At 37.0% G+C, this 23,240-nt stretch overlaps 1 protein-coding gene across 2 annotated transcripts in view; it reads right to left on the reverse strand.

Moving 5' to 3' along the window:
* ITFG1 (integrin alpha FG-GAP repeat containing 1) overlaps positions 1 to 23,240 on the reverse strand; it is a 347,986-nt gene that overhangs the window by 254,806 nt on the left and 69,940 nt on the right. For both annotated transcript variants that reach the window (XM_023245671.2, XM_045047180.1), the window contains one exon: positions 9,089 to 9,150. In XM_023245671.2, the coding sequence (XP_023101439.2) occupies positions 9,089 to 9,150 (62 nt within the window). The remainder of the gene's footprint in view (positions 1 to 9,088; positions 9,151 to 23,240) is intronic.

Genomic DNA, 23,240 nt, shown 5'->3' on the forward strand with positions numbered 1-23,240 from the left:
CTTACTGTCAACATGGGTATATTACTGATCCAGCTGTTTTACTGTAAGAACAGCCCTTAGTCTCTACTGCCCATCACTTACGTTATTAACTTTCTTTAAAAGAAAATAATAGAAGAGACCAAATAAATATCTGGTCTCTTCTTGAAGGTTTTCCCCTACTACATTGCTTTACTAGGTTTAATTCCAAAGGCTGCCATGATTTGCAAGACCAGGAAACTTCCCTAATATACCCGACTTCTCTAATATATAACAGAGAGTCAGACAAAATGAAGAAACATAGGAATATTTCTTAAATGAAAGATATAAAACCACAGCAAAAGATCTAAATGAAATGGAGATAAACAATATGCCTCATAAAGAATTCAAAGTAATGGTCATAAAGACACTCACTGGACTTGAGAAAAGAGTGTAGAACCTTAGTGAGACATTCAAAAAGAGATTGAAAATATAAAAAAGAACCAATTAGAGAACAAGAAGATAATAACTGAAATTAAAAAAGCACTAGAGGGAATTAATAGAAGATCAGAGGAGAGAGAAGAACAAATTAGTGACCCGGAAGACAGAGTAATGGAAAGCAACCAAGCTGAACAGCAGAGAGGAAGAAGAATAATAAAAAATGAGAATAGACTTATGGAAGTCAGTGACATCCTCAAGTGTAATAATATTTGCATTATAGGTATCCCAAATGGAGAAGAGACAAAGGGGCAGAAAATTTATTTGAAAAAATAATAGCTGAAAACATCCCTTGGTGAAAAACATTTGGTGAAGAAAACAGACATCCAGATTCGGGAGGCACAGAAAGCCCCCAACAAAATCAACCCAAGCAGGTTCAAAATGATACACATAATAATTAAAATGGCATAAAGTACTGATAAAGAGAGAATTTTAAAAACGTAAGAGAAAACAGTTACATTCAAGGGAAACCACATAAGGCTTATAAGCTTATTTGCCAGCAGAAAGTTTGCAGGTCAAAAGGGAGTGGAATGATATATTCAAAGTACTGAAAGGAAAAACCTGCAACCAAGAATATTCTACCCAACAAAGTTAACATTCAGAAGAGAAAGAGAGATAAAATGTTTCCTAGACACACAAAAGTTAAAGGAGTTCATCAACACTGAGCCTTCTGAGAAATGTTAAAGGCAATCTATGAATGGAGAGAGAAGGCCATAATAATTAGGAGTAAGAAAATTATGAAAGGAAAAAATTTCACAGGTAAATATAAACATAAGGAAAGCAGATTAATCACTTATAACACCAGTACAAAAGTTAAAGGGGACAAAAAGCAGTAAAATGAATTATATCCGTAAAAACCAGTCAAGGGACTCATAAAATAAAAGGATGATGGGGCACCTGGGTGGCTCAGTCGGTGAATGTCCACTTCAACTGAGGTCATGATCTCACTGTTCGTGAGTTTGAGTCCCATGTTGGGTTCTGTGCTGACAGCTCTGAGCCTGGAGTCTGCTTCAGATTCTGTGTCTCCCTCTCTCTGTCCCTCTCCTGCTCACACTGTTTGTCTCTCTCTCTCAAAAACAAATAAACATTAAAAAAAAATAAAATAGGATGAAACGTATTATGTCATGTACGTAAAACATAGTGGGGGGTGGGGAGTAAAAACTTAGTGCTTTTAGAATGGTTTAAATTTAAGTGACCATCAATTCAATACACAGTATTGTATGCATAAGATGTTATATATAAGCCTAAAGGTAACCATGTAATCAAAAAATTACACAAAAAATATACACAAAAAATAAAGAATAAGTAATCCAAGCATATCACTAAAGAAACCCATCAAACCACCAGGGAAGACAACAAAAGAATAAAGGAACAGAGAAGAACTACAGAAACAGACATAAAACAAGTAACAAAATGGCAGTAAGTACATACCTATCAATAATTACACTGAATGTAAATGGACTGACTACTGCAACTAAAAGACACAGGATGACAGAATGTGTAGAAAGGCAAGACGCAGCTATCTGTTGCCTATAAGAGACTCATTTCAGACCTAAAAACACATGCAGATTGAAAGTAAAGTGAGGAAAACAATTTACCATGCAAATGCAAGTGAAAAGAAAACTGGGGTAGTAAAACTTATATCAAAGAAAAGAGACATTAAATAAAAGACTGTAGGGGTGCCTGGGTGCCTCAGTGGGTTAAGTGTCAGACTCTTGATTTAGGCTCAGGTCACGATCTCACTGTTTCATGGGTTTGAGTCCTGCATCAGGCTCTGCACTGGCAGCATGGGGCTTGCTTGGGATTCTCTCTCATTCTCTCTCTGACCCTCCCCCACCAGCACTGTGTCAGTTTCTCTCAAAATAAATGAATAAACTTATTTTATTTTTTATATGAAATTGTCAAATTGGTTTCCATACAACACCCAGTGCTCATCCCAAAAAGTGCCCTCCTCAATGCCCATCACCCACTTTCCTCTTCCCTCCACCCCCCATTAAATAAACTTTAAAAAAAAAACCCAAAACACAAAGACTGCAACAAGAGACAAAGAAGGGCACTACATAATGATAAAGCGAACAATCCAACAAGAGTATGATACAGCTAATTGTAAATATTTATGTACCCCACATGGTAGTACCTAAATACATAAAGCAAATACTTACAGACATACAGGAAAAATCAACAGGAATACAATAATAGGGAGCTTTAACACCCCACCTACATCAATGGATAGATCATCCAGACAGAAAATCAACAAAGAAGCAATAGCGTTGAATGACATACTGGATGGACCTACAGCAGTGGAATACTCATTCTTTTCAAGTGCACGTGGACCATTCTCCAGATTAGATTACATACTGGGTCTCAATAAATTCAAATAGACTGGAAGCACATCATGTATCTTTTCTGACTACAACATCATGAAACTAGAAATAAATCACAAGAAAGAATCTGGAAAGGACACAAATACATGGAAGCTAAGTGATATGCTACTAAACAATGAATGGGTCAAGGAAGAAATCAAAGAGAAAATAAAAAAATACTGCAGACAAATGACCATGAAAACACAAGAATCCAAAATGTTGGGGATGTAGCAAAAGCGGTTCTAAGCAGGAAGTTTACAGTAATAGATGCCTCGAGAAACAAGAAAAATCTCAAATAAGCAACCTAACCTTACACCTAAAGGAGCTAGAAAATAAAAACAAATAAAATCCCAAACCAGTAGAAGGAATTAATAAAGATTAGAGCAGAAGTAAATGAAATAGAGATTAAAAAACAAGAGATCAATGAAACCAGAAGCTGATATATTAAAAAGATCAACAAATATTGATAAATCCTTAGCCAGAGTCATAAAAAAATCAGAAATGAAAGAGGAGTGCATGGCGACATGCAGAAGAGTGAAACTAAACCACTTTCTTAAACCATACACAAAAATGGATGAAAGACCTAAATGCGAGACAGGAAATCATCAAAATCCTAGAAGAGAACACAAGTAGCCACCTCTTTGACTTCGAACACATGAACTTATCAGACATGTCACCAAAGGAAAGGGAAAAAAAAGAAAACATGAACTATTAGGACTTCATCAAGATAAAAAGGACAGCAAAGGAAACAAAACGAAAAGGCAGCCAACAGAATGGGAGACTATATTTGCAAACAACGTATCTGATGAAGGGTTACTATTAAAATCTACAAAGAACTTATCAAACTGAACATTCCAAAAAACAAACAACTCAGGTATGAAATGGGCAGAAGCCATGAATAGACATTATCCCAAAGAAGACATTCAGATGGCTGACACATGAAAAGATGCTCAGCATCACTTACCATCAGAGAAATGCAAATCAAAACCATGATGAGATTATCACCACACACTTGTCAGAATGGCTAAAATTAACAACACAAGAGACAACAGGTGTTGACAAGGATGCAGAGAAAGGGGAACCCTCTTGCACTGCTGGTGGGAGCACAAACTGGTGTAGCCATTGTGCAAAACAGTATGGGAGGTTTCTCAAAGAACTAAAAATAGAACTACCTATGATCTAGCAAGTGTACTATTAGGTATTTACCCAAAGGATACAAAAATACAGATTTGAGTAGATGCATGCACCCCAATGTTTTTACAGCAGCAGTATCAACAATAGCCAAACTATGAAAGAGCCCAAATGTCTATTGACTAATGAATACATAAAGAGGATGTAGTATATATATACAATGGAATAGAACTCAACCATCAAAAAGAATGAAATCTTGCAACAATGTGGATGGAGCTAGGAAGTAAAATGCTAAGTGAAATAAGTTAATCAGAGAAAGACAAATACCATATGATTTTACTCGTATGTGGAATTTAAGAAACCAAACAGATGAACAAACAGGAAGCAGAAAAAGGAGAGGGAAACAAACCGCATGAGACAATACAACAAACAATATCTTTTTTTTTTTTAATTTTTTTTTCAACGTTTTATTTATTTTTGGGACAGAGAGAGACAGAGCATGAACGGGGGAGGGGCAGAGAGAGAGGGAGACACAGAATCGGAAACAGGCTCCAGGCTCTGAGCCATCAGCCCAGAGCCTGACGCGGGGCTCGAACTCACAGACCGCGAGATCGTGACCTGGCTGAAGTTGGGCGCTTAACCGACTGCGCCACCCAGGCGCCCCGCAACAAACACTATCTTAATGATAGAGAACAAACTGTGGGTTGAGGGAGGGAACTGGGGGGGACATGGGCTATATGTATTAAAAGGAGGGCACTTGTTGTGATGACCACTGGGTGTTATATATAAGTGATAAATCACTGAATTCTGCTACTGAAATCAATATTGCAATGTATGCTAACTAAAATTTAAATAATAAAAAGAAATGAAAGAGGAGAAATAACAAGTGATGCCACAGAAATACAAAGGATTATAAGAGAAGAGTGTGTGAAAAATTATATGTCAACAAATTGGACAACCTAGAAGAAATGGCTAAATTCCTAGAAAGTATAACTTCTTAAAACTGAATCGGGAAGAAATAGAAAATTTGACCATACTGATTACTAGCAGTGAAATTGAATCAATATCCAAAAAACTCCCAACAAACAGAAGTCCAGAACCAGATGGCTTCACAGATGAATTCTACCAAACATTAAAAGAAGAGTTAATACCTAATCTTCTCAAACTATTCCAAAAAACAGATGAGAAAGGAAAGCCATCCAACTCATTCTATGAGGCCAGCATTACCCTGATACCAAAACCAGAAAAAGACACTACAAACAATGAAAGTTATAGGACACTAACTCTGATGAACATAGATGGAAAGGTCCTCAACAAAATATTAGCAAACCAAATCCAATATACATATAAAATCATTCACCATGATTAAGAAGATTTACTCCAGAGATGCAAGGGTGGTTTAATATCTTCAAAGCAGTTAATACGATATGTCACATTAACAAGAGAAAGGATGAAAACCATGTGATCATATCAGCAAATACACAGCAAGCATTTGAGAATGTACAACATCTATGCAAGATAAAAACTCTTAACAAAGTAGTTTTAGAGGAAACCTACCTCAACAAAATACAGGTCATATACGAAAAACTCATGGGTAATATATGCAATGATGAAATGCTGAGCTTTTCTCTAAGATCAGGAAGAAGACAAGAATATCCAGTCATCACTTTTATTCAACATAGTACTGGAAATCCTAGCCATGGCACTAAGACATCCAAATCATCCAAACTGGTAAGAAGTAAAATTTTCACTATTTGCAGATGATACGTATAGAAAAAAAAAACCTACTAAAATATGTACCAAAAATCTACTAGAACTTATAAATGAATTCAGTAAAGTCACAGGATATAAAATTAATATACAGACATCTGTTGCATTTACATCCCTAATAATGGAGTAGCAGCAGGAGAAGTTAAGAAAACAATCTCTTTTACAACTGCACCAAAAATAATAAAATACTTACAAATATACATATCCAAGAAGGTGAACGACATGTACTCCAAAAACTATAAAACTCTGATGAAACAAACTGATGATGACACAAACAAATGGAAAGGTATTCCATGCTTGTGGATTGGAAGACCCACTATTGTTATAATTTCCATTATACAGTCTACAGATTTAATGCAATCCCTATCAAAATACAAATAACATTTATCACAGAACTAGAACAAACAATCCTAAATTTGTATGGAATGAAAAAAAGACCCCAAATAGCCAAAGCAATCTTGAGAAAGAAGAAGAAAGCTAGAGATATCACAATCGCAGATTTCAAAATAGAGTACAAAGCTATAGTAATCAAAGCAGTGTGGCACTGGCACAAAAATAAACACATAGATTAATGGAACAGAATATAGTCCAGATATAAACCCACACCTATATGTTCAAGTAAGAATATATAATGGGAAAAAGAAAGTCTCTTCAACAAATGGTATTGTGAAAACTGGACAGCTAAATGCAAAAGAGTGAAACTGACCACCTTCTTACACCATACAGAAAAATTAAATTCAAAACAGTTTAAAGCCCTAAATGTGAGACCTGAAACCATAAAATTCCTTGGAAGAAAACATGTGGTAACTGCTTTGACATTGGCTGTAGCAATATTTTTCTAGATATCTCTCCTCAAGCAAGATAGACAAAAGCGAAATTAAACTATTGGGACTATACCAAAAATCAAAAGCTTTTGCACAGTAAAGGAAACCATCACCAAATCAAACAGGCAACTTACTGAATGGGAGAAGTTATCCAACGGGATATAATAGGAAATGATATCCAAAAAGGGGTTGATATCCAAAATATATAAATACCTTATATAACTCAACATCAAAAAATCCAATAATTTGATTTAAAAATGGGCAGAGGAACTGAATGAACATTTTTCCAAAGAAGAAATAAATGGCCAACAGACACTTAAAAGATGTTCAACATCACTAATCATCATGGAAATTAAAATGATCATTAGATCATTTTACACCTGTTAGAATGGTTAAAATAAAAAACGTAAGAAATAACAAGTGTTGGCAAGGATGTGGGAAAAAAAGGAACGCTCTGTGTATTGACTGTAATACAAATAGATGCAGCTACTGTGGAAAACAGCATAGAAGTTCTTCAAAAAGTTAAAAATAGAATTACCATATGGCCCAAGGATTCCACTCTAGGTATCAACCCAAAGAAAATAAAAGTACTAATTTGAAAAGATATATGCACCCCTATGTTTATTGCATCAGTATTTACAATAGCCAAGATATGGAAGCAACCCAAGTATCCATTCACAGATAAAGAAGAGGTGTTGTATATATGCAATGGAATATTATTCATCCATAAATACAAATGAGATCTTGCCATTTGCAATAATATGGATGACTCTGGAGGGTATAATGATAAAAAACATTAGAGAAAGACAAATATCATATGATTTTACTCATACATGGAATTTAAGAAACAAACGCATAAAGAAAATGAGAGAAATTAAAAAATAGCCTCTTTAATATAGAGAACAAACTAGTTGCCAGAGGGGAGGTGGGTGAGGGGATGCCTGACATAGATAAAGGGGATTAACAGTACAATTATCCTGATAAGCACTTAGAAGTGTATAGAGTTGCTGAATCATCATACTGTACACCTGAAATGAACATAACACTGAATGTTAATTATACTTAAATTAAAAAAAAATCTAACCTAGGGCAAAAGAAAATCAGCCTAGGCTGAGAGGATATCAAACAGTTAAAAGTATTTCATAATTTTATTACACCTTATATTTATGTGCAATGAGGCTTTTTGTCCTCCATATGGATATAAATTAATCAAAATGATTGATTTTCTCATATCTAATACCTCAAGATTCACTTTAGGTATTGTTTTCAAGGCCACCTAAAAAACAAATATCCCCCAGCAGTGGGAGATTTAATTTATAGTAATAATTAAGTATATAACAATCATATTTCTAATACCAGTAGAAGAAATATAATTAATTTTTTAAAAAGTAAAGAAAAATAAATTGTTCTGGTTTAGTTATATTTCTCACTTTCCCCATGTTAAGAAAAAAGAAGGATCAAGTTGTTTACTGTAGAAGTAGCATTTAGAAGTCCTGCTCTTATCTACACATAGCTTCTCCACTCATCCTAGTTTCCTTCTATGAAGAAATTTGAGTCATGACCAACATCAATTACTATGCTTTACTTGAAGGCTAATAATGAACTTCCTTCCACAAACTTGTACTGTACATTTTTTGAGATATGCTTATTTTCCATCCATATTTAATAAAAAATGTAAAATGTTATGGGTTTAATTTGAATTGAATAAAACACAATCATCAGTAAATAGATGAGAAATTGAGAGATCTAAAATTACAATTTGTTAAGTGTCTACTGGGTACCTGGCACTTCACACACATTGTTTCATTTAATCTTCACTTTCACATTACATGAAGCAGACACTCTTATTCTCGTTTTGCATATGAGGAAAGTCAGGTTCAATACTTGACCATTACTTGATGAAAGTCAGTTGGCCAATTTGGCCCATCCTCAAATCCTGTCTTCTGTTACATAGCATGAAATTCAATTTTAAGACTTAGAGTGTTCTATTCTTCATTAATTAATATTTCATACAATCTACATCAAGCTAAAAGTAAAATAAAATAAAATCATCAGTTTGGGAGTCTTCTACTTGCAATTAAAAATATATATATATTGGGAAAGACTCCTTAATCCTGGTCAAGTTGGCAGTCAGTTTAGTGTGTGTTGTTCTTATTATTTTATATAAGCCTGAAGGCAAGGAGGAAAAATTAGTCTTTTAAAAAAGGGTTTTTTTTCAATAAACCATCATGCTGACAAATTAAATGATAGTAACCTCTCTCAACAGCTGACAGCCTAGCAGGGGCCCTGTTAACATTCACATTAGGGCAGACTGATTGGTTTAATTGGCAGTCATGCCTAAAAACCTGCAGAGGAATTGATGCTGAATGAATCATTTCCTTCAGCAATATTCAGCAGTTTGAATGCAGCAATGCAACCAAAGGCTCTTAAAGTTGTTCTATTTATTGTTGAAACCAACCAAGTGATTACTTTCATTTTATTTTCTAAAATTGTGTGCTTTTACTGAAAGCCATCATTTAAAAATGCTTCAAAGAAAAGACTTCTTACCACATTTTCCCATATCTCAAACTGGAAGGTACTAGAGGCAGACAATGTCGTGAGGAACAAATCTAGAAGGAAAATAATAGAATTGTAAGTGTTGTTACTGATGTGTACATTTAAAACAGGAAGAAATGCAATACATAAAAATAGTTAATACAGTTGTACTTAAACATATTTTAAACTATATTTTAAGGAGCTTGATCCCATCAAAGAAAGCAAGCAGATGATCCTGTACTTGTAAATTAAGGAAAATGTATTTAAAGGGTGAATTTGGTGTTAATCCTTCAAAAGCATTCTTTCTTTCTTTTTAAAATATTTATTTATATTTTGGGAGAGAGAGAGAGAGAGAGAGAGAGAGAGAGAGAGAGAGAGAGAGAGAGAGAGAGAGAGAGAGAGGGAGAGAAAATGGACAGGAGAGGGGCAGAGAGTGAGGGGGACAGAGGATCTGAAGCAGGCTCTGCGCTAATGGTAGAAGCCCGATGCCGGGCTCAAACTTTGAACTCACGAACCATGAGATCATTACCTGAGCTGAAGTCAGATGCTTAATCGACTGAGCCATCCAGGTGCCCCAAGCATTCTTTATTTTTAAGAGTGGTTATGCCATAAGAGGCTCTTAAATACAGAGAACAAACTGAGGGTTGATGGGGGGTGGGAGCAGGAAAAGTGGGTGATGGGCATTGAGGAGGGCACTTAGGATGAGCACTGAGTGTTGTATGGAAGCCAATTTGACAATAAATTATATTAAATTTTTTTTAAAGTTAAAAAATAATGAAAATTTTCATTTTTGAATTAAAAAAAATAAGAGTAGCCATTCATACTAACCTTTTTATGACACACATTTTTAGGTTAAGGTAGACTATATTAAAAAAAATATTCTAGTCAGAATCACATTGTGCTTTCTCAACTTAAAAGCTATGTTTCCTTATATGTCATAGCTGGGTTTCAGAATTATTTTAAATAACAGTATTTTAGCACAAAAATCTTTAGTACTCATGTTAGATGAACAACAAATTATATTCAAATTTTGAACAGAATTGTCCTTATATAGTCCAACTAAACAAAACTGTTTTATTGGAAAGTGCAAGATTTTAATAAAATTTATTGAAGAATAGGTTGACAGTCAAATCTAACATCCTATTAACAAAGGTCAGGTGAACTGCAAATCTATTCTAGTGCAGTATTTATTATATTTGCATAATGACAATTTTACTTAGTGAATATACAAAATTTCAAAATGATGAGTTGACTCAGGAATATTAAAATAACATTATTCTTCTATGCTTTAAAAATGGGAATTAACTCAGTGATACGCAGACCATGACTATTTTAAAGAAACGTTTTTTTCTTTTTTTTGCACCATTAAATACGTTTAAGAGAAATATCCTTCACATTTTAATGTGTTTTCTGTACAGCTTTCATATGAATTTCATGAAGCTAATTTATATAATAGTTATAATAATAATTTTCATAGAATCCCCAAAAAACTAAGGAATATTCTTCACTGTGAGAATTTGTTATACTCAAACTCCTGATTCCAAGTAAGTGGAAAACTATTCTTTATGTCAATGTTTTTCTCTGTGTTTATTTTTACACTAAGATGCTTTGCCTGTGGACATACAAATGTAGTCTTTAATGAAGGTAATTTCATTACTCCATCAAACATACACTCCCAGTGAGTGTCTATTTCCAGACTCATTTAGGAAAAATCCCATAGAATACCTGAGATTTGTGAGATGATATACCTACAGCCAACATGCTCTCTTCCTTCCATATACCCTCCACATTACCATCAGCATGATGAAAAATCAGAAGTGCAAATTTCATCTCATTCCTTCTCCAGGATCTCTTCTCCCCCTGTGAAAACGGCCTACTTACCTAAGCTTCCATGCTCATGTCCTGCTACTCCCTTACATGAAACTGACTCTCTGTAGTACCCTTTTACATCATAGCCATCTGGTATCCCCACCATTCCTGAGGCCATTCCTCTCTCTAGGCACAGCTTTCCCTCCATTGTTATTTCACTATGATATCCGTCAAGGGTTATTACAAGATACCATGATATTTCGATTTCACATCTGTCTTTCCTGAGCTGCTTGAAGGAGGAGTCATGCCTAACTGGTTTTTATCTTTGTGGTTCCTATACGCTTGGAAATAATATGTGCTCAAATGACTGTTTAATAATTAAATGACACCATATATATCTGTACATATACCACTGTATACAGTGTGTGTGTGTGTGTGTGTATACATATATAGTTATATATATATATATTGAATCATTTAGTTATTCAATATATATAGTGGTTCTTGCAAATACAAAAACTAAACTAGAAATAGTTACTCTATTGCCTTTTTAAAGAGTCTTGGGAAAAGAATGGTCTTCTGTTAAAGCATTTCATTAAAATTAAGTATGACTGATTATAGTGACTACAGTCTTAAAAATGTTTAAAAGCTGTTAATTTTTATATTATCTGAAAAGGTGGGTGATCAGGTTAAGGAAGTGATTAGGGATTAACAGCCACAGAGATTTCTAAGAATCATTTAGAGCCATGTCAGTGCAAGCTCTGAGCTATTTGAAAGACATAAAAAAAGGGATAATTATGCTATTATTATATAACAGAGGTGAATTTGTTCAAACACAAAGCATTACACTGTTGAAATTCTTAATGCATTTGAGAATAGATGAGAAATCATCTTTCTGATGAGGGATCATAGACTTGTGGCTTTGATAAACCAGTTAGCTTTGTTGGATTGGAAGAGCTATTTCATTACCATGAATGGCCATGCAGGGATATTTAGAAGGGAGGGGTGGATGGTTACCAGCAACCTCTCATCATTCCTGGAAAAATAACACAAAATGTGTTTGGTTTTTTTTTTCCGTTGGTGTTGCACTTGTCTCAATATATTTGTATAAAAGGTTATAACTTAAGAGCTTTTTGCTCTTTCATTCATAGTTAGAAAATTGAACAACTATAACCACAATTTTTGCTGATTCTATTTTCATAGCTTCATGGGGTATTTATTAAGATTTTGGGATACAGTAAAGTGAGATGAAGGATTAGAAGTACCTTGTAAAACAGATTAAAAAAATCCTTTCCCTATTCAATTGTATAAAAAAGGTTATAGGAAAAATAAATGATTCATTAGGTGGAGAAAAAGAGACAATTATTAACAATTCAATATGAAGAATCACCTCTGACTCTGAATGAAATGAGAACGAAATAATAGCTAGAAAAAAATTTTAGTCAACAAAGCAACAAAGTTCTCACCCTCCTACATGGTTGAGAGTAATCCACACAATATAATGAAAGGTAATGTTCCCAATGAAACAGTAGTGGGTGCTGTGACATGCCACCCAGGTCCCCTCTTAGGATGAAGGACTTATTACTTCAGCTGCTGGAAATGCTACTGGAAGACAGCCCTTTGTAGTCGCCCTTTCTGAAACACCTCTGGGTGAAAAGAGCTACTCTGCCAAACGTTGTAGCCTGACCTGCATCCAATAACTAATCAGTTCAGAGAAATAAAGGCTAGACCCTCTCACCATAACTCAGGACAACTCTTCAGGGCCACTGCACATTCAGAAGCCCAAGGTCAGTTGAGGTTTTTATTGACACTAAATCATGGCCCAACTCTGCTTCCTTCCCTTTTCCTCCAGCAGTACCAACTACCAGAGCAGTCCCTAAAATTAAACTTCTTGCACACTAGTTTCCATCTCAGAGCCTACATCCTAGGAAATGCAATCTACAACAACTGATACCAAGAGATCTGAGAAAGCAGATACTAAGATTTTGGAGTTGGATCACCTAACAAGGGACTGCCAATAAGGATTCTTTCACAGGGGTAAGCAGTGCACAGATGGCCATACTATCTTTTACTGGTATTATTGGGATGGTATTCTAGTGGAAAGAAATGCACTAGCGGGTGTGATCATTCAGGCTTTTTGAGGAAAAGGGGTAAATACTAACCAGAAGGACAGTGGAATTAGATAGGTGTTGCTAAGCTTACCTGAGGAAATACAGGAGAGACCAAAGGCTAACAATGACTGCTCACAAATTAAAAGCTATGTGTGAAAGCCAGAGGGCCTCTTGGGTAGCATCTAAAGAGGTTCTCATCTCCTGCAGTAGGAGGGCAAACATGGGCTGAAGACCAAGACCAGGATTTAATGGTAAGAGTAAAAGAGCTCCCAAGAAGGTTAAATTCTCAACCTAAGCAGGTCTTAACCTTAAGCAAGATTAGGGCCCTACTTAGGAAAGAATGATACTTGTTTCATGGATTAGCAACTGTTAAAGGCTCCTATTTGAAAATGATGAAGTTTCTCCTAAATGCTAGTGTTCTCCCTTGTTTAAAGATGATGGAGAAGATTCTGCTGCCATTGGGCAACATGCTTCCCACATCCTACAGTCTGTCTCATCTTCTCTCCTGGACACTATGCCAAAAAGTGGGGTTAAATTACAAAATAATCTGGCCAGGAATGGGATAGACATGAAAAGGAAAAAGAACTATAGCCTGAATTAAGTCCAGGACCTAGCTAACATTTAGTGGTAGGAGCCAGGACAGTATGCATGAGACTATACTCTGAGAGTGCTTGATCAAGACGGGGTAAAGGGTGGGGCAGGGAGTGGAGTATGGGGTGCAGCAGAATAAAGAGTTGGGGACATTGGATCCCTTCCATCCTAGAAGAGGCAGCAATTCACTTTATAGGAGTAGACCATACTTTGGATCTGGATTTGCCTTTCCTGTCTTGGAAGCTAATTTTTAAAATGCTAATAGAAACAGTATGATGATAGCTGACATCACTGGTACTCACTTGAAGAAATAATCTTTAACAAAAGATCACATCATGAGTTAGTGAAAAATTCAGGACATAAACCCCAAACTCAATTAAATCCTTTTTCATTAGAATCTTGTAACAAGTAAAATAGTGAAACTATTCAATGCACATGCATTCTTCTCCAGAAAACACAGACTCATAGTCAAGTAAGTGTGTACAAAAACATCAAATGGTATTGCTTCAATTATCTCCATTCACAGCTTGAAAGGAGTAAGCTACTGCATTTTTAAACATTGCCAAGTGCAGTGCAGTCTTCTTTTCAAATGAAAAGGCTTCTGGTTAAAGTTGGCATCAAAAGGAAGCCCACTTAGGAGTTTTAAAAACTTAAATTGGAAGTTTGACTATGCAAACTAAACCATGTTAGGAAAATTCCGAACTTTTATGACTGTGATTAAAGTTTAAAGTTAGATGGTAATGGACACCTAACACCCTTTTGATATACTATGTATGATATGAAGGAAGAGGTTAAAAACTGTAATTTCTGGCACTGTACCCTTTCAGTGTTAAGTCTTGATGGTTTAAAAACATATTTTGGTGGAAATGTTTAAAAAGTATTCATAATGTCATTTAGACTTCCTGCATGAAGAAACTCTCCTTGAATAGTGAAAGTCACCATATTTCCAAAGGAGTATATATTATGGTTCATTTGGAAAAATATAGTTAATAAAACATTTTTAGTATTTCCTGGAAGCATCACATCAGATATTTCCACAAAGAATGGTTCAAAGCAATATCATAGTTTCTGCTGTTTCAATGCTTGAGCCAGGAGAACATGCTAAGCTCATGTTTACATCTGTTCTGTAATACTGTCCAGTATTTCTCAGGCCTGGTTATAGCAAAGATCAACATAAGAGTGTAGAATAAAAACAGATTTCCCCTGCTTCCACTTGTTCAAAGAAAAGCACACTGAAAGCCACATGACAGCTGAAATTGTGAAGACAAATGAGCTCTTCCCCTTCCCAGCAGCAGTTTGCACTCTGCGGTTCCGAGGTCATCAACTTACACAGTTAGGCACGATGCCCCAAATTAAATAAGTTAGCAGGCCCTAGTACAACCAAGATGATCAAATGCCCCACTTTTAACACCTGAGACTATATTGGTCTCAGGATGTATGATACAGTGGGAAGTAGGAGACCTAAAAGAAGTAACAAGCGCCTATCACTGACCAAAGAGGACAGCAACTAAATTAGCTCCAGGCAATGGCAGGTATGGAAATATGGTTTTCTTAAATATGAAAAAGTATATTTTAAAAATATTGATCTAATTCAAAATATTTTAAGCAGTAGAGGCACAAAATCAGAAACATGTCTGCAGACTCCAGTTTCAGCCACGGGTACTAGATTGAAACCTTTGATAGATGACTGCTTTGCTTATATATCTGTTTACACAGAAGCAACCCTCCTTCCTATATTTCCCTATATCAAATAATACTGCCAAATCATATTCTGTACAGATGCAATAATTTAATAAGACATGAGGAAGCTGTTTAAATGGGTGTCCATTCACAAGACAATGTTCTTAGGAAAAAGTATACATTTCTAGGAATCATTTCTCAATTTTTTAAGTTCATAACCTTTTATCTAGACTTCCCTTTCTTTTTCCTATCCTGAAACACTGGGCCCCATATGAAGATTCACTATACTTAGCAGAGAGCTCTGACTACCTCCAACTTAAGAGTATGTACACAAGATAACAGAAAGACTTAGCACACTCTGGAACATAGCAACACATTATAAGAGTGGAAGCCCAAAATCATGGGTAAACAATAAACAACTCCTGCCCACCTTCCCTCATCAGTGAAATCTTTACCAGGAGTACTTTTGTTGTAAGGAAAGAAAGAAAGAAAAAAAACCTTGAATTTATTTATTTCAGATTGTGTAGGAACACAAAAATCTCAGGTGAAAAAAATAAACTTGAAGTAATAGGCTGCTGGCAACAAATGATGAGAGAGGCCCAGTAAGCACCCTGAAATTGAATGTTTAAGGGGATTATAATTTGCCTTTGACGAGGATTATTAACAAATGAAGATATATTTTACTTACATTTTTTACCACAGGATATTTGTTTTTCAGAACTTGCATGCTGAATATTTAAGAGAAATGTGCTCAAGGTAATTATGATAAGTTAATAATAAGTCTTAGCAATGTTCTGAATTTTAGTGTTTTATACATATATTTCAATTGAAGTCACGTATTTCCTCTACTCCTAAGAGGTCAGGGTCTTAAAAGAATCCAAGAGAGTGTGCAGTTTTAATGTTTTAAATTTTATGTTTCTATGGGTGAACAGACATGATGATTCAAAATTCCAATATGAGAAGACACTTCATCTTCTAGAAGAGTTCTCTATCTTTCAGAAGGTAAAGAATTCATTAGAGATGATAATACTTAATGATGGAAAGAACTGGAGAACAAGAACCTGGCATTAATCACCACTAAGATTTTCAGACTTTCCATCAACTGTCATTAAAGTAAATTTGAAACGAATGTTTTATAACACAAATCTTAGAACTGCATTTGGCCTGATGTTTTTTCTCAGGGCTATAACATCAACCTGCATTCACCTGACTTATACAATAAGGCAATCTACTTCCATTAGTCCTTTTATTCCAAAATCCTGAACTTTCTGCAAACTAGAATAACAGTGACCCTCATGAGAGAATTCATTTATATGTTTTCTATGCATAACATTTCTGGAACATATTAGATGGGAATACTTTTGCTAACTATAGAGCAGTGTGGTGATATAATGCTTAAAGTGTAATAAATTCCAGTAAGTTGGAAAAAGTAAAGTAAAGCATTAACCTCTCTGGGCTTCATTTCCTTGCCTATAAAATGATGTGGTTAAACTAAATGATCTTTAAGATTTCTTTCATATCATATCCACCCACTTGTTCAACATCTTTTGAGCACCTCTGATACACTTGGGACTTAATTAGGTATTAGATAAACACAAAGGGGGCGTACTCCTTACTTTTGAGGAACTTGTCTGTGGGGGAGACAGATGTAGAAAGACAAATAACGTCTGGTGATGGCTGTGCTTGAATTATACATGTGTACCATGGGAACTGAGTTGACAGAGATACTCACTGACTGCTTAGATGAATTTGGGGAGGGCTTCACTGAGAAGGTGACATTTGTATGGTCAGAAACTTAACAGGTAATTACTTTTAGAAGTTACAATACTCACATCAGTGAAGTGCTAACATTACCAACACATGATGTTTTATTGTATTAAAACTCCTCATATATGGGATAAGTTAAAACCAAACAATCAGATAATTAAAAAAATTCAAGTTAAAGCAATTAAAATAATGAGACATACAACCCTCTCTTATTCAGAAACAAGTATTAGGTAAAGCTTATATTACTGATATAACATACATACTAAGTATGCTTGATAATTACAAAAATTGCTTATATACCCATTCCAGCTATACAAAATCTGAAGTTAATGGTAATTCTGAGAAGTAAATAATTTCCTCAAGATTATGGAATTTGATTAAAATAGTACCCAAATCTCACATGTGACATTACAAATGTATTTGTGAAGTAAAAACAAGCACTGTAGGGAGTAAACATAAAAATTAAATGTATATTAAATGCATTAAAGCTTCCTTTCAAATAGCTACATGAAATAATTTTAAAAACTTTATGTTAGCTCCAAAAGTACATATTTAGTGATATGGAAAGTGGACAGTTGTAATGCAAATAGTAAACTTTACGGTGTCTATTAAACCTCTAATTAACCTTCTTTTAAGTATGTCTTCTCTGCCCATTGTAATAGCAGAATGTTATTTATAGGTCATGTTAAGAGTGTTCACATCAGTAAGGAGAGAGTTAACCTTTCTTTTTTAATGTTAAAGGGCCTTACATGAGAATCAGAACTTCATTATTTAAAACTGAAAACCTAATTAAAACACTGTCAAAATTAAGAAAAGGAAAGGCTTGTTAAGCCAGATAGGAAAGTTCTAATGATGTTTTGTAAATTTATCATATTTACTTACAGAATAATCTCTAACATGACAGAATCCCATATAACATCATTATAAACCTTATCCTGAAAAAGCCCCACCAGAAAAAGCAAACAACAAAATTCAAGGCCATAGGCTTAAACAAAAACCACGGTCTGGCATTATGATGGACTCCTTAAGGTTGGCAAATGCCTACTAAATGTGAAAGTTCCATCTCTGGATCACAGCATGAGGAGGTGGTGTCACAGACCTGCTCCCCAGCAAAACAAGCAGGGAAAAAAACCCAGGAGTAAAAATCATTAAAAAAACCCACAGCTGCTGAAAGTCTCTGGACACTGTTATAAAAAGCCATTAGCAGATGGAGAAACATCTCATAAAAAAAAATATACTCAAACTCAATAAGAATAGTGAGATCTGTGGCATCTGAACCACAACCAGCTCTTTCCCTTCCCATCCTAGGTCAGTGTGACAGAAAACTCTGCTCTAGGCAGGTATGGAGCCAAAACAGAGGGTTCCCTTTCTCCCCAGCTACCAAACAATCTATTCCTCTATACCAATTTATTCTTCTAGAGTAATCAAGGATTGTGGTATGTTCTTGGGAGGGGCAGGTGCCAGTATTTTTTTTTTTTTTTTTACCTCTCCCAGCAATTGTTCCAGAGGCTAAATTTCAAGTGAGAATAGCTGAGATGTCAGGGGATCTCTTTTCAACTTGGCCTCCTCCTTAGGAGAATCTTCCCAAGGCAGAGCACATTTAAAATAGTGGTGCTCTGATCACCTGCACCACAGCTCATTTGTAGGGTGTTGGTTCTATGCTAGAGAGGTAAGCCAAGAGGATCAGAAGCTACCATCCTCAACCTGTGCTCTGCTCCTAAAGCAGGTATGTCACTTGCAGAATCACTGTCTTGGCTCCCAACTCTGGAGCCATGGCTCAAAGATTTTACCTAGGAGGAGAGGCAGGAGGCACACAGAGAGCTCCCAAGCTCTTGTCTAAAAAACTGACTTTATCTGAAACAGAAAGTTGGGAAGTTCAAGCCTAAGGGCACACTCAAAACCAATGAAAAAAAGCAATTAAGAGTAGGCTATCAGTCTTCAAGAAAGAAACATCCTAAACCACACACAGGATAACTTAGCAGAGAGAATTACGGAAAGAAGAAATAAGAGCCTTTCTGGGGTGTAAACAACCTAAAACACTGACATAAAAAAACTAACCTGCAAGGAAGTCCAAAGTTAATTACATGAGACTATGGAGCAATTTATGCCCAAGGTAGGGGCACCTGCATGGCTCAGTCGGTTAAGTGTCTGACTTCGACTCAGTTCATGAACTTACGGTTTGTGAGTTTGAGCCCTGTTGGGTTCTGTGATGACAGCTCAGAACCTGGAGCCTGCTTCAGATTCTGTATCACCCTCTCTCTCTGCTCTGCCCCTACTTGCATTCATTCATTCATTCATTCATTCATTCATTCATTCATTCATTCATTCATTCTCTCTCTCAAACATAAAGATTAAAAAAATAATAACAGAGCAATCAGCTGGCAATTAGCCTAACAGTTGAGTGTGATCAGGGAGAGAGACAAAGATAGCCCCACTAAAACTACTATCATCCCAGGGTCACTGTGTACACGTCCAAAGCTGTAGCCTCTGAGGAGCAAAACCAGCTAACCAGTAGAGGGAAAAGTAAAACAATACACAGAAGCAGAGCTAGTAGAAAAGTGGTGTCACTGTGATTTTAGGACAAGTGGAGCTTAGATGCTCAGGATGAAATAAGGAAGGTCACCTGGTCCCCAGAGTTTCCTGGATCTCTAACAGCAGCCAAGGACACATCCACCTAATGTATCTGCTCCTTTTCTGACTATGTCATACTTCAGGATGCCTGAGCCTGGAGGCCTGAGCCTCCAGTATAATTAAATAATCGGTAATGTAATGATACGCTGCACACACAATACACACAATCCAAAGGGCTGTGCTGGTGTTCAAGTATTCTGGGAGTTCAAGAGAAGGTCTGTGGTAGATTAGAAAGATCCTACAAGAAAGAATGGCAAAGAGGCAGCAGGCAAATTTCATTTTCTATAATTGCTTACAGAATTGATCTTTTCAAGTTTATTCAGTTAAGAGTGACTATAGGGGAAATGATTCTGGGAAGATGGCAAAGTAGGAAGCACCAAGAACCTGTCTCGCCACCAAGACAACAACTACACTGGCAGAATCTGTCTCATGTAATTATTTTGGAATTCTGTAGTCTATCAAAGGCTTACAATTTCCAGAGGAATGCATGGATGGTAAACTGCAGTTAAGTTTGGTCTATTTCAGCTCCCAGCCCAGTATCAGCCATTCATCTCTCATTCCCAGCTCCATGGAAGGTAGTGTGCACCTGTTCCTGAAGCAACATCAACAGTTGGCAGAAGCTGGGGATGGTGAAGAGGATCCTGTCCTCCAAATACCGGGAATCTATTCTCTGATCACTTATTGCTGTATCTGATCACAGAGGTTAAGGCAAAGAAGAGGGTAGCCATTGTTGTTGCACCTGCCCTCACTGATGCATCCCCCCCACTTTCAGCTACAGTGACTTCAGGGGATCTAAATGGTTAGTTCCCCCACCCGCATTTTTCTCTTTTTGTCCCCAATTTAGGAACCATACATTAAAGACTAGGACATTAAAAAACAACTGAATATACGGGAAAAATTAAAAAGTGACCATGCATGCTCAGGGAAAGGCTCAGGCCCAGAAGAAACCTGAAAAGACTTTAAGTTTACACCTCAGGTTGACACTTGGCACTGAGAGAGCCTACAACAATCAAAAACAATAAACAATAACAACAACAAAAACCGGTTAGCCTGGGTAAGGGGAAGAATCTGGTTTCAAGGGTTAAAACATTATTAGATTCAAATCCAGTGTTTAGTAAGAATTCACAATGCATACAAAGAAAAAGTAAAGTATAGCCCATTCAAAGGAAAGAAAAAAACCCAAAAAACAGAAACTGTCCCTGAAAAAGACCTCTTGGCAGATCTAGTAAACAAAGACTTTAAAACAACCATCTTAAAGATGTTCAAAGAACTATAGGAAGATGTTCAGAATGTCAATAAAACAATATCTGAACAAAATGGAAATATCAATAAAGAGAAAACCTAAAAATAAACTTCCATAAAATTTTAGAGGTAAAAAGTACAGTAACTGATAAAACATCCACCAGAGGGAATCAAAAGCAGATCTGAGCAGGCAGAAGGAAAAAAAAAAAAAGGCATTGAACTTGAAGAAAGGATAGTGGAAATTACTAAGTCTGAAGAACAGAGAGATAAAAGATTGAAGAAAAAGGCATAATCTCTAAGGGGTCTGTGGGACACTGTGGAAGTCTCTAAAGGAGAAGAAGAGAGGAAGGGGCAAAGAGAAAATTTAAAGAATGGTTAAAAAAATCCTTAATTTGATGAAAGACATGAATATAAACATCCAAGATGTCCAATGAACTCTAAAAAAAGAGATGAATTCAAAAGGAGCCACACCAAGACATTATAATCAAAACTTTCAAAAGACAAAGTCAAAGAGCGAATCTTGAAAGCAATTAATCACACACAAGACATCCTAAGTAAGATTAAAAGCAGATTTCTAATCAGAAATACTGGGATGCCAGAAGGCAGTGCACCAATACATTCAAAATGCTAAATGGATCCTGGGAAGATGGCGGCATAGGAGGACGCTGGGCTCACCGCGCGTCCTGCTGATCACTTAGATTCCACCTACACCTGCCTAAATAACCCAGAAAACCGCCAGAAGACTAGCAGAACGGAGTCTCCGGAGCCAAGCGCAGACGAGAGGCCCATGGAAGAGGGTAGGAAGGGCAGAGAGGCAGTGCGCGCTCTGCAGACTGGCGGGAGGGAGCTGGGTTGGATGGGCGGCCCGCCAGCCAAGCAGAGACACCGAGTCTGGCTGGCAAAAGCGGAGGGGCCGGATGGAGTGTGTTCCGACAGCAAGCGGGACTAGACATCTGGAAGGTTATAAGCTAACCGCTCTGCTCGGAGAACGGGAAGGCTGGAGGACAACGGGAGGGAGAGTTGTTGAGCCCCGGACCACAGAGCTCAGCTTGGCAGGGAATAAAGGTGCTCGCCAGCGCCATCTCCCTTGCCCCCCCCCCCCAGCCAAAATCCCAAAGGGAACCAGTTCCTGCCAGGGAACTTGCTTGCACCACGCAAACACCCAACGCTGTGCTTCTGCAGATCCGTCCCTCCGGCAGGTCTGACTCCCGCCCGGCGCCGCAGGGCCCCTCTAGAAGTGGATCTCTGAAGTGAGTTCGAGCCCCGCGTCAGGCTCTGGGTTGATGGCTCAGAGCCTGGAGCCTGTTTCCGATTCTGTGTCTCCCTCTCTCTCTGACCCTCCCCTGTTCATGCTCTGTCTCCCTCTGTCCCAAAAATAAATAAATGTTGAAAAAAAAAATTAAAAAAAAAAAAAAAAAGAAGTGGATCTCTGAAGAAAAAGCGAGCTGAGCCTGCCCCTCCCGCCCCCTTGCACCTTGCCGATCCACCCCAGCTAATACGCCAGATCCCCAGAACCACAAGCCTGGCAATGTGCAAGTAGCCCAGACGGGCCACGCCACCCCACAGTGATTCCCGCCCCTAGGAAAGGGGAAGAGAAGGCACACACCAGTCTGACTGTGGCCCCAGCGGTGGGCTGGGGGCAGACATCAGGTCTGACTGTAGCCCCACCCACCAACGCAAGTTATTCAAGACAGCACAGGGGAAGTGCCCGCAGTCCCGCACCACTCCAGGGACTATCCAAAATGACCAAACAGAAGAATTCCCCTCAGAAAAACGTCCAGGAAATAACAACAGCTAACGAACTGATCAAAAATGATTTAAACAATATAACAGAAAGTGAATTTAGAATAATAGTCATAAAATTAATCGCTGGGCTTGAAAACATATAAAGGGCAGCAGAGAATCTCTTGCTACAGAGATCAAGGGAATAAGGAACAGCCAGGAGGAGCTAAAAAATGCTATTGATGAACTGCAAAATAAAATTGAGACAACTACAGCTCGGATTGAAGAGGCAGAGGAGAGAATAGGGGAACTAGAAGATAAAATTATGGAAAAAGAAGAAGCTGAGAAAAAGAGAGAGAAAAAAATCCAGGAGTATGAGGGGAAAATTAGAGAACTAAGTGATGCACTAAAGAGAAATAATATACGCATAATTGGTATTCCACAGGAGGAAGAGAGAGGGAAAGGTGCTGAAGGTGTACTTGAAGAAATAACAACTGAGAACTTCGCGGATCTGGGGAAGGAAAAAGGCATTGAAATCCAAGAGGCACAGAGAACTCCCTTCAGACGGAACTTGAATCGATCTTCTGCATGACATATCATAGTGAAACTGG

This window comes from Felis catus, chromosome E2 (genome assembly GCF_018350175.1).
Source record: "Felis catus isolate Fca126 chromosome E2, F.catus_Fca126_mat1.0, whole genome shotgun sequence".
NCBI lineage: Eukaryota > Metazoa > Chordata > Mammalia > Carnivora > Felidae > Felis > Felis catus.